Raw genomic sequence first — 15449 nt, 5'->3', positions numbered from 1 at the left:
GTTAGGAGAAAGGACTGATGTTTTCATTAAAAATATATTTAATGATAGCATTTATTACAGATTCAATCAAGAGAAAATAATTAACTGAGCATTCCATACTTTATTCAATTAATTCAACTGGAGATGTTTCTGCTCGCCCTTTAAATGTATTGGCAAACAGATTTCACATATTTACAAATGCTGTTTATATAGATAGAAGCATCTGCCTCATTCATTACTTAAATATAGTCGGTGATTATACTGCACATACATTGAGTTTTTGCTTTTTTTTATTCCATCACAAATGCATTAAAACATTTAGTTGCGATGTTAAAATGAAATCTTTAAGGGGTTTGCACATTAGACACAGAAGTGAAATCCGAATTGTAATATCAGGCAAAAATATAAGAGATATGGAAAATGTAAATTTAACAGTAATTACAGAGTGTTTTTTTGTTACATAACTATTAATATGTGGATATACATTACAATTTGCTGTTTAATTAAAATAACATATGCTATAGATTATAGAATATATGTACTTAAAGGACCACTATAGGCACCCAGACCACGTCAGCTTAATGAAGTGGTCTGGGTGCCTGGTCCAGCTAGGGTTAACCCTTTTTTTTTTTTTATAAACATAGCAGTGTCAAAGAAACTTCTATGTTTATATTTGGGTTAATCCAGCCTCTAGTGGCTGTCTCATTGACAGCCGCTAGAGGCGCTTGTGTGCTTCTCACTGTGAAAATCACAGTGAGAAGACACCAGCGTCCATAGGAAAGCATTGTAAATGCTTTCCTATGAGACTGGCTGAATGCGCCCGCGGCTCTTGCCGCGCATGCGCATTCCGCCGAAGAGGTGGAGAGGAGGCGGAGAGGAGGAGGAGAGCTCCCCTCCCGGCGCTGGAGAAAGAGGTAAGTTTAACCCCTTCCTCTCCATCCAGCCCGGCAGGAGGGGGTCCCTGAGGGTGGGGGCACCCTCAGGGCACTATAGTGCCAGGAAAACGAGTATGTTTTCCTGGCACTATAGTGGTCCTTTAATATGAAAAATGTTAACTAACATGGAAAAAACCTCAAGTTCAGCAAAAAATGTATTTCTTTTTTTCAAGACTTGCTATTTGAAGAAAATGTAGCAAGTAGCGTCTGAAATTCACTCACAATGCTGTTTAGTGGATACAACCAATGTGTTGCTTTACATTAATAGATCTCTCTATTATATTTAATGTTGAACAGAATCTATTTCACTGTGGGAGGCTACTAAAATGAAATAATATCTCAACTTTAGGAGATGAAGAGTTGAATCACCTGGGTTGTACTGAATCAAAGAAGCCTACTTCTAAAAGAAAAGAAAATTCCCATGACGTGATAATAGCTAGTGTGTTACACAGTGTGAATGTAAATGTCAATCCAAACAAAACCTACTGGAAAAGGAGAAGTTAACCAGCATGAAAGGCCACCTCAGGATACATCTAGCAACTGCTTGAAAAATATGCAGTCTTAAAACCAATCTGCTAATCAAAGTTTTATCTGCACATATCCTTATAGCACAAAATGCAATAAAGCAACAAAACTGGTTGTTCTAGTAATAAAAATAATAAAGCAAAACTATCCATGCTTGATAGCATTTTATATTGCTAAAGCTTTTATTAGAAAACTGATTTCAACCCATTGGCTAATGAGACATAGAAAAAGAATAGATGGTTTGATGTAGCAGAAAAATGCAAGCTCTAGTTAGCTTGCTGTTCAGGAGAAATAAAAAGGGAGGGTTTTAAAGGAGCACTATAGCAGTAGGAATACAAACATGCATTCATGACTTGATAGTGTCCTGAGACCTTGCTAGGTGTCCCCCACAATGTGACGCTTTGAAAGGTGAGCATTACTTGCTTGCCATTGCGACCTCACAGTGCTGCTCTCCTTGCTTCTGCTCTGCCTCTTCGGGTGCAATCATCGATGTTCATGATTTCAGCCAATCCAATGCTTCGCCATAGGGAAGTAATGGACAAGCTAGTGTGTATGTGCTGTAAAACGCTGTGCTGCACATCAAATACTGCTCTAAGAGTTTTACTTGGTTATAGGACAGGAAGCGCCTCTAGTGGCTGTCTCCTAAACAGCCACTAGAGAGGCATGTTAACCCTGCAATGTAAGGGTTGCAGGCTTGTAAAGACAGGGATCCTGTACCCTGACCACTTCATTGAAATGTAGTTGCCTACTTGCCTTTAGTGTCACTTTAAAACATGATTAATGACACAATATCCATTTGCTTTCAATCCAATAGACTGGTTCAGGAAAATTAGTTTACACTGCCAAAACTTCGTTGGTAACATTATAATAAAAATAAAACTTGATATGCTCCAATAAATGCTCTTTCTAAGGAATGTGATGGCATTTTTTTTTAGAAATTTAGATTCAGTAAGTATGAGCATAAAGTAAAAATAATCTTGAGACTATATTTACATATACACACGCGCGCACACACACACACACACACGCACACTAATACATGCATACAGATATACACATTGAATGTAGAATGTATAACCAGTGATACTTACTTGGGTTACTGCTTTCTCTGGCCATCTGGTCTCATTATTGATGCAAGACTCAGGAAGCCACTGAACATGGTACAGCCCCAGTATATTATCTAAGATTAAAAAAGAAAAAAATCAGGTACCTGTGTAACACAAGTTATAAAGTCTCAGATAAACCACAAAGCCATCGTGTTTCGTCTGATCATTCAGGCTCTGTCACGGCAATAGTTATTACTCTGAAGAAGTCTCAACAATCAGATTAAACGGAGCACTGGACATTATTGGTGTATGTGGATATTTTTTACAAATGTTTTCATACCAAGACTCCAGGTTCCTAATCGGAGTCATTACATATGAATGTACCGTGTTTAACCCCTTAAGGACCAAACTTCTGGAATAAAAGGGAATCATGACATGCCACACATGTTGTGTGTCCTTAAGGGGTTAAAGGCTGTTTTTCTGCACTTTGTCATATTCAATACTGCCCTATAAATATTTCCATCTACTTTTACGGAACTTAAATGTGGAGAATAAAGCAATAATCTTTTTTCAAGTATCACAATTTTTCTGCCTGGGGTTCATGGTTTTGTTCTATAATATCCAAAAGTAAGATGCCATTTACAAAATCTATAGATCTCAAGTTGTTGCCAGACCACTGATATTGTCAACTAAACACAATGTTATACCTCACATAATTGAGTGTAGAATGGTTTCATAATTCATTTTTATCACTGCCGTTAAGTCCCACATTTTACTTATGACTTCTAAACGGAGTTATGAAATTATTTACGACCTTTAATACGATCTGTGTTTCTCTTAATGGGTTTGAAAACAATGCTTAATAGCATGTACGTGTATTACAACACACTGTCTGATCACAGAAAAGAGGACAGATTTAGTTCACTGAAACTAAAGTTCCAGCAGCTGTTTTGATTTTAGAATTTACATTAATTACATTCATCACTGTTACCGAAGCAAAAATGGTAAAAGCAAAAGCACACTACGGTATTAAAGAATGCGTGTGATGTAATACTTCATGTAAAAACATTTTTGATACACTTAAAGAGATTCCGTACGAAACTGCAAGTTACTGACATGTTAGACAACTTTATGTCCTTAGGTGTATTTTAGAACCCAAATTCATGCTGAGACTTGAATTTGTGTGAAATAATAAAATATTATAAAAATATAAAATATTTGGAAACTATAACAGAGACAGCCTTCCATGTGTAAATTAAGAAGCTTCTGTTAAACGTCGTGACATCCAGAAAAGAATGAAATGTAAATGTTGTATATCTGTTCTGAAAATCACATTTCTCAAAAATAAGCAAAAGTCCTGATTTCTTTGATGTGGGCTGCCACACCTCACATTCTAAATTATCACTAAACACAAAAGCGTCTGAAACCATTCAAAGGATCCCAATAATAAACATGTCCTGTTAGCACCCGGGGTTGTATGTTCTACACACTCCAACAGCAAGCACTGAGGCACTGTCTGGCATGAGTCATGGTCATGTAAAGCATGTAAAGCTTGTCATTTTAACATGAAACATTTACTGGCAAATCAACATTATACCAATCTGTAATGAGTGCTAAAATAAAAAGACACAAGAAGGAGTAATTGCATAAATCTTCCCTAATCATTCAGATCCTCACTTGGCAAGTACTAGGCTGTCACTATTGTCACAATACTACATTTAACTACATTTAAAGGGACACTATAGTCACCAGAACAACTTCAGTTTAATGTAGTTGTTCTGGTTAGTATAGTCAGGCCCTGCAGGTATTTTCATATAAACACAGGCTTTTTAGAGAAAATAAATAGGATGACAGTCACTCAGACAGCCACTAGAGGCGCTTTCTGGGTTAACATCTCCACGAATGCAAAGAGACGCTAAACTTTCCCCATGGAGATGGGGAAAGAGTGGCAAGAGGGTCCTGGGGGGCTAACATGTTTTTTTAACACTATAGGATCACAAAGACATTTTTGTGTTCCTGGCCGTATTGTGTTCCTTCAATATAAAATGTAACCATTTTTAGCAGAACCCTTTAAATTCCAATCTGCAATTTATGGCAAAACTAATCTGCAACGGCTTAAAAATAATAAAATGTAAAAAATTAAATAAACACATTGATGATTCTGTTTCAATTTTAAAATGCTTGCAATATATTTATGTTTTAAAATCTCGATTGTAAATTCCCACGAAAAAGAGCCCTCAACTTCTCCTGTATTTTTTTTTCAAATTGTCTATCGTTTCTCAAATTAATTTTATCTTTTGTCTTTTTACTTGCACCAATTGAACCCGTGTACAGCACTGCTAAATGTGTTGTATCTTTATAAATAAAGAATAAAAACAATAATAATAAAAACAACTAAAGATGTTTAGTTTCTCTGCTCTGAAATAGTGGACTTTATTAAGGGCTTTTAATTAAAAGCCCTATACTACTAGTCACCCTTAAAAGTAACAAGCCACTACAAGGCTGGAGGGGCCATGGCACACTTATCAGGGGTGAATTACTACTTGCCGGTGCTAAATAAATTGGTGTGTGGAAATGTTAAGCCCTGCTATATTTATTTAAATTTACTAATTGGTGTTAGATCACAATTTATGTCAAACCTAACCTGTTTCCTACTTTGTAAAATAAAATGTTATATCTATTTTATTTAGTTGTATTTATTTTTTCATTTTAACCCACAATAAAAATGTAAATTAAAAGGACTTACTATTTCACATCAACAAATAAAAATGACGAGTAAAATCAGTTTTTGACCAAACATAATTCTCTTGTCCACATATTAAACAATTTTCATGCCTTGGTTAATTTATGGTGTATTTGAATTCAGAAGTACAAAGGCCCAGTGCCATATTTTAGACACTTTCTTTCAAGTCTAAGTTCATTGATAATTATGTTGTTTTCATATTTCATTTTTTTTCTGGTAACATGGACAGGAAAATGTGTAGGTATACATGATATAGATCATTCTATATATTTAACATATGTATTTCACCATGAAGGACTCAATTTTTCAGGATATATATATATAAATTAAATTGAGCATCCTTTACTTTGTAGTAGTCACATTATTTCTGGAACATGAATATCCATCATATAATTCAAAGGAATGACAACAAAAGATTTTTTAGAATTCATAATAGCTTTGAAGAAATCACAGGTTTGTTCCACATGTGAACACTCTAGAGGTTTAAGAAACCTCATACAGCCATGCAGGATATTCTTCCAAGTTCTGTTAATCATTACTATACATATGGCAAGACCAATATGATTGACACAGCCTAGCACAGTCTAACACATGCTTCCAAACTAAATGGGGGGTCCTAATTAGTTAAATCCTTAATGCATTATATGTATGTATGTGACATAAGTTAAACCCATCGTCCATTTTCACAGTGATATCCATTTAATAAACGTAAAGTGAGATATGTACTAGAGTAGTAGAGGCTAATCTATAGGGGCAGGTGGAGCACCCCAGTAGCCCCCTCCCAGTTTTTAGAGCAGTTAAAAAAAAAATTAAAAACATATAGCATTGTATGGACTACTGAGTGTGCATTAGAAATAAACATGGATCTGCCTGTCATGATTATATCTGCAGTTTCTATTCTCCACTTTTTAGTGGCTGGGGATGCAGCTGGTTTTGAACAGGGCATGCCCACCATCTTTAAAGTGAAACAGTAATGAAAACATGAACTTACCTGAAATCTCTTCCATATACACCATATATCACAGAGATACAGGGTCTATTTAATGTCAAATATATTACAAAAATAGGATTTTCTCTAGCAAAACAGCTAGAACAATATATATATATATATATATATATATATATATATATATATATATATATATATAGCAGTATACAATGATACCTTTCTTATTGGACAAACATAATATTTCAATTATATATTTGTTAGTACAATAAAAAAGGTATCATTGCATACTACAATACTCTAGTATTTTGGCATCTTATATATATTATATATCTTGTCTACGGGACTCATACGGCTAATCCAATCTACACTACTAAATATATATTTATTTATATATATTTATTTATTTCTATATATATCTATCTATCTATATATATATATATATATATATATATATATAGATATATATATATATATATATATATATATCTATATATATATATATATATATATATATATATAGTTAATACATTGCTAAACACAAATACACACACCAGTCAAGCCATAAGACTTGCTTTTCCCACAGTGCTCTCACTACTGCAAGGGATTCTGGATAGGCGTATGCAAATGAGCTCAACAAAGAGCCAAATTTTTGCATCAATTCCACTTTATACATGGATTCCTAAGAGTATGTGTCTGCTGTATACAACAGCTTTGATACACAACTCAGTAAAGGAGTGTGGTTCTTTGTTGAGCTCATTTGCATATGCATACCCAGAATCACTTGCAGGTCTCGCGGAGGCCACCGCCTTACTGGATATCTCAGTCGATCTAATGCATGATCCAACATTTGAAGTATTTCAGGGCTAGCATGCATGCAAGGCAGTTGCCATGCTGCAGTGTTCATCATCTCATCATAGAGATGCATTAGATAGATCAATGCATCGCTATGAGGTGCATTTGGAGTCTTTGTGCATAGTGTGTAGACCCTAAACTTTTTTCATGCAAAGATTGCAGGACTGCTATAGGAATGACCTCTAATAGCTGTCTGAGTTAAAGTCATTAGAGGTGGTCTGAGGATACAACACGTTAAATCTTGGGCCTCACACCAGTTCCCAGTTCTATTTTTTGTATTTGATGCTATTTGCACCAAAACCACTACATTACACTGTTGTGGCCCAGGTACTGAGAGTGCAAACAAAACAAACTTGGTATCAAAAAGCTTAAACCAAGGAACAGAAGGCTAATCTGAAGATCATAAGCTTTATTTTAAAGATGGAAGTAATTTTATGGCAAGACAGGAGGCTTCATATTTGCTTATCTTTCTTTACTGAAACTCCCAGCAGCAAAGAAACAGTTAACAATCAGTTTAAAAAATTTAACCAATCAGCATGCATCACAGTAATATAAACTGCCATCAGGCTCCTCCCAATTCCTCTTTCTTTGCTGCTTAGCCTCCCAGGTGAGTCTATTCTAATTATATCCCTATTAGTGCTCAATTTACTAACCTTTATCACTTTAATAACACTTAAATATATTTTTACACATATAATTTTCTGTTCCTTTAACATTCATGCAATAATATTATCCTCTTCTTAACAACTGTTTAGTGGACTGACTTTTAGTCAGCCCACAACTTCAAATTACCTCATAATTCTCTTATTTATTTATTAATTTAACAAACTTAAGTTTTGTGCTGTCAGTTTAATTACAAACTGCGAACTGACACTTTCGTTGCGGCGCCCGGCATTTTGCCGGTCCGTTTAGCCGCTCAGTTTCTCTGTGCACGATCTGTTACCATAGCGTTTCCATAGAAACGCGTCCCGCCCTCCCTCCTATGCCGCGGTCTTTTTCTCTTACTTTTTCCCGGGCTTTTGGCTCAGCGCCATCTTGTGGAAGGATTCTGTGCGGCAGTTTCGTTTCGTTTCGGCTCTTCACTGCAATCGCGACCCAGCTGCTCGGTAAGTACACTTTAATTTCTTAAAGCTCCAGTCCGTCAGTTAATTCTTAAAGGTATATACCCCATACTCAAAATATCTGTTTTTTCTGTTACAGATTCCCAATTTCAACAAAGTGTTTTCAAAATCCTTGCTTGATTTTGAGGGTGAACCCCTCTAGCCTATTTTCTGAGGGTGACCCCCTCTAGCCTCGTTTCTAAGGGTGACCCCCTCCAGCCTCTATACAGGGTAACCCCCTATATATATTACACAGGTACATACCTGTTATTGATTTGGACATTATATTGTTCCTTCCTCTCTGGGTGAACCCCACTGATAAACTGTGGATGAACCCCACTTTTTGTAAGGTAATTGTTTACTGTCTAAGTCCACCGCCTCATTGTACATAGTTTGTCTGCATAAATAAAAAAAATAAAAAAAATTAAAAAAAAAAAAAAAAAAAAAAAAAATTAAATAAATAAAAAAAAATAAAAAAAATAAAAAACATCCAAAAAAGTGAAATAATATTGTGGTGACCCCACTGTTACTGACATTATGTCGGATTTGCCAGAACCAGCAGTCTCTGCTGAACTTAAGGCTTGGCTATTCAATGCCATAACCGAATCCATACCCAAAGCTCTAGCAGCTTTCAGAGAAAAGACAGTCCCAGCCCCTACAGCGACTATTACCCAGCTGTCAGACTCCGAGGATTCTCACGGTTCAGAACGTGATGAAGCTCCTCGCAAACGCCCTTGGAAAGGTGATAGCGCTACCGCCGGTAAAGGCAAAGCGCCTGCCAAACACCCTAGGGTATCCTATTCTAAACCCAGGGAGGTTGTCTCCCAACATAATTTGGACCCGCTTGAGGGTTCAACCTCTAATTATGATCTTCAGGTGGTAGATGAATATTATGCAGATCATTCGGACAATGATGCTCCACCTAATCAGACATCCCGAGACCTTTACCCGTCTGAATTTGCAAATAATGACTACCTCATACCTCAAGAGGAATTCCATTTGGAATCTGACTTAACATCCGAAAACCCTAACTTAAAAAAGGATGATACCTTATTTGACACCTCTGGCCGCCCTTTATTTGACCCCAGATGCATCAAGCACCCTAGATCTGCCGAATGGACACCCCCGGACCACATTGCCAAATACTGCAGAATGTGGCTCCGTCGGCCTCTAGAAAAAGAGGTGAGAGCCAAATTGAGGGCAGAATGCCCACGTCCCATTATCCCGGACAAGGTGGCCAGTACACCTGAATTCGACCCCTTCCTTGTTACCTTTCTGACCAAGTCAGGGAAAGACCCCCGTAAGGGTATAGAACAGGGTCTGAAAGCCACTCAAGATAAGTTGATGGATGTGGCGGGCCCGCTTATACAAATTTTCATTTTAGCAGACGAGGCTTTATCAGGTGGCACGTTTGACGCACATATGGTGCGAGAGTGGGCACAAAGGGCCTTATGCCTTTTAGGCAATGCCAATGTGGCAATCTCGACAGAACGGCGGAAGGCCGTCCTTTATAAAATTGATGCCAAGCTTGCCGAATTGGGCACTAAAGAACTTGGTCCAGAGGCTCAAGGCATGTTATTCGGAGACAAGTTCATAAAAGAACTTAGTAAACATGTCTCTGTATTTACTACGCTGACAAAAGCGCAATCCTCAATTCGCAAGGTGTTTCGCACACAGCGTTTTTCTGGGAGAGCTGGTCGCTACAGAGGCCGTGCGACTGGCAGAGCCGCCTTCACGGGCTACAGGCCTCGACCTTCGGACACCTGGAACTCGGGCAATACCCGATTCCACCACAGACAATTTTTCCCCTCACGCGGAACTATCCGAGGACGTGGATCCGCTTCACTCCGCGGTCGCACTGCTACAGGTAATAGACCTTCCTTATTCTCATATTCCTATTGCAGGCCGGTTAACCCTTTTTTCCCAACAGTGGTCTCAACTCACTCAGGATCCTTGGATCCTTCAGACTGTGTCCGGGTTCCACCTAGACTTTTCAGACGAACCGATACAAAAATCTCCTCCTATCCCGATCAAAATGTCACTGTTAGACGAGTCGACTCTACAGAGCGAACTCAACAAGCTATTAACCAAAGGCGCGATCGAAAGAGTTGTTGGCCCTCAGGTCTTCATAAGCAACATGTTTCTAGTCAAGAAAAAGTCAGGAGACCTGCGACCTGTTATCAACCTGAGAGATCTGAACAAGTTCATCACATACCGTCATTTCAAAATGGAGGGAATCCATTTATTGAGAGACCTACTCTGCGAGGGAGATTGGTTCTCCCGCTTCGATCTAAAGGATGCATACCTCACGGTGCCGGTAACACCAACCCACCGCTGCCTCCTTCAGTTTCGTTGGGAACAGGAAATATGGCAATTTACCTGCCTCCCCTTCGGCCTATCTTCCGCACCCTGGTGCTTTACCAAACTAATGAAACCAGTAATGGCATTACTGCGTTCCCAGGGAATCCGGTCCATCATTTATCTGGACGATATCCTCCTCATGGCGCAGGATCAAGAAACACTTCACCTTCATACAGCCATGACCACAGCTTTATTACAGAACCTTGGCTTCGTGATCAATCGCCAAAAGTCATCTCTCACACCGTCCCAGACGGTACAATTTCTGGGATTCCAGATAGACTCTGTTCAGGCAATCCTTCAACTTCCGGCAACCAAAATCAAATCCATAAAAAAGGACATTCGAAGGTTGCTGATATCACCGTACCTCTGCCTGCGAGATCTAGCTCGCATCATCGGCTTGCTCTCCGCCTCAATACAGGCCATATTCCCTGCCCCATTACACTACCGAGCCTTGCAACGCCTGAAGACGCAATATTTACATCAGTCAACATCCTACGAACAACAGATCACACTCACAGACGAAGTTCGGTTAGAACTCCATTGGTGGCTGAACCATATGGACGCTTGGAATGGAAGAGCCATTTTCGGATCCCAACCCGATTTCATTCTAGAATCGGATGCAAGCCTGCTCGGATGGGGCGCAACTTGCTCGAAAAATTCTACAGGAGGCCTCTGGTCCCATTCGGAACGAGCACTTCATATCAATTGCCTCGAACTAATTGCAGGCTCCTTCGCTATCCGCAGTTTCGCCAAGGACGTCTACAATTGTTCCGTAGTGCTGAAGATGGACAATGTGTCAGCAGTTCGCTACGTGAATCGTCTAGGAGGTTCCAAATCAAAGATGCTTTCGGACCTGACCAAAGAATTGTATCAGTTCTGCCTAGACAGGAATATCTCCCTGCGAGCAGAATATCTACCGGGATCAGACAACCTCGTTGCAGACTGGTTCTCCCGTCATTGGAGGGATTCCAGCGATTGGCAACTGAATCCACAGATATTCCACCGTCTCCAGATTCGGCGGGGACCATTCCACCTGGACCTCTTTGCGTCTCGCCTCAACAGTCAGACGGACGCATTTTTCAGCTGGTTGCCAGATCCAGCGTGCCTTGCAGTCGATGCCTTCTTACAGACGTGGCCGATGTCCGGTGCATATGCGTTCCCTCCATTCTCCATGATTCCACGCACACTACAACACCTCAAAACTCAAGGTGTCAAGATAACACTGGTGACCCCCCTATGGCGGGCCCAACCATGGTACCCTTACCTCCTGGAACTGTCAGTGGACTTTCCCCTGCTTCTACCCACCTCCTGCGACCTCCTCAGGGACCCGGCAGGCAACTTTCACCCGTTGGCAATCCAGGATCATCTCCGATTAGTGGCTTGGACCGTTTCAGGGGATCTTGGAATGTCTCAGGCCTTTCGACAACTGCTCAGGGACTCCTTTGGGATTCATGGGCCCCAGGAACCAGACGCTCTTACATCTCAGCTTGGCGTCTCTGGAGTTGCTGGTGTTTGGAAAGGAACTTTGATCCCTTTTCAACATCTATAATTAATATTATCAATTTCCTCTCGTCTCTGTTCGACCAAGGTAAATCCTACCGAACTATTAACGTGTTCCGATCTGCTATCTCCGCAGCACACGTTCCTATCGAAAGTTCTTCAGTAGGCAAACACCCTTCTGTGTGTAGACTCTTACGGGGCATTCGCATCGCTAGACCCCCGGCTCCCAAATATAAACAATTCTGGGACGTGGCCATCATGCTCACGTTCTTAGAAGCTTGGCCGGACAACGAGGCGCTCTCCCTACGCCAATTGTCAGCCAAATTAGCTCTCCTCCTTTGCTTGGTCTCCTTCCGAAGAGTCTCCGACATCAGGGCTTTCGACTTTCACGCCCTCGATTTCACACCGGAAGGGGTGCACTTTCACATCAATAGACGCACCAAGACCAATTCATCTACAGTGAGCTACCCCTATTTTCCAGAGAAACCCCTTCTCTGCGTAGCCCGTTGCATAAAACACTATATCTCTCGCACTACCCCTCTCAGGACATCTACTGGGCCCCTCCTGGTGTCTTATGTGCCACCACACAAACCAGTCTCGTGTCCTACCATCGCTCGATGGATTAAATGGCTACTAACCCTAGCCGGCATCGATGCGTCTTTCGGGGCTCACTCGGTTAGAGGCGCGGCCGCCTCCTCTGTATTCATAGCTGGAGGTTCCCTAGCGGAGATTCTATCTTCCGCTGACTGGTCTAGAGAATCCACTTTCCGTACTTTTTATTTTAGACATTCTCCACATGTTTCTTTGTCAATGCTATCTATGCGTTAAAATAGCAAATATGAAGCCTCCTGTCTTGCCATAAAATTCGGGATTATTCTAACTTTTAGTGACCGAATAATCTAAATTTTATTAAAGACAGGAGGCGAATATTTTCCCACCCTGGAATATCTTTCCCCACCCTATTAGGTAAGTATCTCTAACTAGCAGACTAATATTTTCTCAATTTTTCTAACCTCTACTCGTTAGGTAATTATGATATGTTAAGCTTGCACTCAAATTGAACATTAGTTTCATTACATTTTAATTTGGTTTTAACTTGCACTAGACACCAGACTGTTAATTATTATATGTTAAAACTTGCACTTAAATTGGACGTTAGTTTCATTACATTTAATTTATTTTTCTCTTGTCAAAGAGACCATACTTTCACGATGTCTCTCTTTCCTCCTAGTGTGAAGATCACTCGTCCTCTCTATCTAAAGTCTTCCCCGCGGGTTGAGCATTGTCTTCATCCTAACACCGTTTTTCTACTCATCGTTATAATGGTTCTACGTTTACATGGTTGACTCTACAGCTGTTCGGCTACATCAAGAAAGAGGAATTGGGAGGAGCCTGATGGCAGTTTATATTACTGTGATGCATGCTGATTGGTTAAATTTTTTAAACTGATTGTTAACTGTTTCTTTGCTGCTGGGAGTTTCAGTAAAGAAAGATAAGCAAATATTCGCCTCCTGTCTTTAATAAAATTTAGATTATTCGGTCACTAAAAGTTAGAATAATCCCGAATTATGCTAATTCTAACAACACCATACTGGGATATTATTGTGGGTGGTCCATTGAAGTATCCACTAATTATTGACAATTTACAAATGTAAAACTAATCAACCATACCTTTTGCCCTGCATATTAATTTAAAAATATTTAGTAACCGATCTGTGCTAAGCTAACCCTAGATATTCAGTTTTTTAGCACAATGCATTTTGATACAAATGTTTCTTATCCTTTCACCATCTGTTGTTCATTTCACAGATGCTCTCTTTCACCAAAAACATTTTATGGAGTTTATCACTTTTGCTGTATGTAACAAGAAAAAAACTCTGTAACAAGGGATGACATTCCACATTTACATATATGGAACAAATGTGCTTTTACCATGTTGTAGCTCAAAATGATTTGCTATAAAATAAAAATACATATGTGACCCTCTTTAAATTAGCTTCTTCTGAGTCGTATAATAAATAACTCAGAATGACTTTCATAGGCTATGGTCTAGCACAGAACTGTTACAAACATAAGCATATTAAATAGGGCTTAACCAGTATATCCCCCTTATAATACATATATTTATGGATTTAATCAGTATATTCCCCTTATATTACATATGTTTATGGGTTTTTAATTAATTTTAAATGTGTGTGGTCTGGTAAAAATCCAAAGATGGTGGATATTGTTTGCTAATACATGTAGACAGACAGACAGATAGATAGATAGATAGAGATTTTTTATTTTAAATTAGAGTTTTTCTTGAACTGTTTATTACTGAAACCCTTCCAGCTGTCTATGAGGTGTTACTAAGGGGATTTTAAAAAAGTGAGAATTTCTACTGATATCGGTATTTTTTCTAAAATAAGCCAGAGGGGGACATGTCGTTAAACCCTAAACCACTTAAGATAAGTGAATAGCTTAAGGAGTATGGACTGTCCCATTATTACCCTGGATTTAATAATGATGTAATAGTTGCTAGCTCATGCAATATTTAACAGTATTTGAGGACATTGACGTTGATGCCCTTATATAACAAGTTGTTTGTGATGGCAATTTTTTGGATTTAGGTAAGTAGATTTGCCCTTCTCCATAGGTTAACTCTTCCTCCACCAAAATTGAAATTCCATGTTCTGGAATAAGCTGAACACAGCATCTATCACTACTAACCTACAGAGGTTGGTAGCAGGGACAGGGAGTATGAAAAAATGTGGCCAGGGCATTTTTAAATCAGAGAGGTACATGGTATAAGGTGGAGCCAGAAAAGAGGGGGGGTGTAATCACCAATGATACGCATGCCCCCCAAAAGTGAGCATTTAGTTTACTGCTCTAACCCAGCATTTAGAGATAATAACAGTGAAAAATATGTTTTGCACTAGTACGAAGGATTTTTTTTTTCATAAAACATGCACATTTCATTTTTATGAATAACAGAGGGAAATAATACTGCATATAATCCTCACACTGATTCAGTAGATGATATAATCCCCATTTGTAAAGTACATGATTCTTGTATTTTTGATCAGAGTACATCTTTTGTTCTTGTTCATGATTAAACACAACCACACAATTCTGTTTTACATTAATGCTGTAAGACAGATCTCTACATTCTGTGCATAGTTTTGTTTATTTTTTACCCTGTTACTGTGTACTCAAGGTACGTGTGGCTTTATTCCAATAATCAACATCTCATTCGAATGTCTGGAAAAGTGTCTTAGAATATTTCAAATATTACTATTGACAAACTGACTGCTTGGTTTAAAGTCTCAAGTACAAGTGTGTGAGTAGTAAATAGCCAATTAACCATATTTATAATAGCAATGTAGCTATTTTTTCAAATTGTACCCAACTGTATCCAACTCAGGCAGTGAGATACAATTGCAACAGGTTGCCTTCCTCTGTTACCTATCCTTTGTA

The 15449-nt window shown here is 38.9% G+C and overlaps 1 protein-coding gene across 1 annotated transcript in view; it reads right to left on the bottom strand.

Moving 5' to 3' along the window:
- ANOS1 (anosmin 1) overlaps positions 1-15449 on the bottom strand; it is a 143694-nt gene that overhangs the window by 13892 nt on the left and 114353 nt on the right. Inside the window, exon 10 of the mRNA XM_063450159.1 lies at positions 2531-2619. Coding sequence (XP_063306229.1) covers positions 2531-2619 — 89 coding nt within the window. The remainder of the gene's footprint in view (positions 1-2530; positions 2620-15449) is intronic.

The sequence above is a fragment of the Pelobates fuscus genome, chromosome 1, assembly GCF_036172605.1.
Source record: "Pelobates fuscus isolate aPelFus1 chromosome 1, aPelFus1.pri, whole genome shotgun sequence".
NCBI classification, from domain to species: domain Eukaryota; kingdom Metazoa; phylum Chordata; class Amphibia; order Anura; family Pelobatidae; genus Pelobates; species Pelobates fuscus.
Note: the sequence above shows the minus strand (reverse complement) of the source record. Positions and strands in the feature narration are given on the sequence as shown.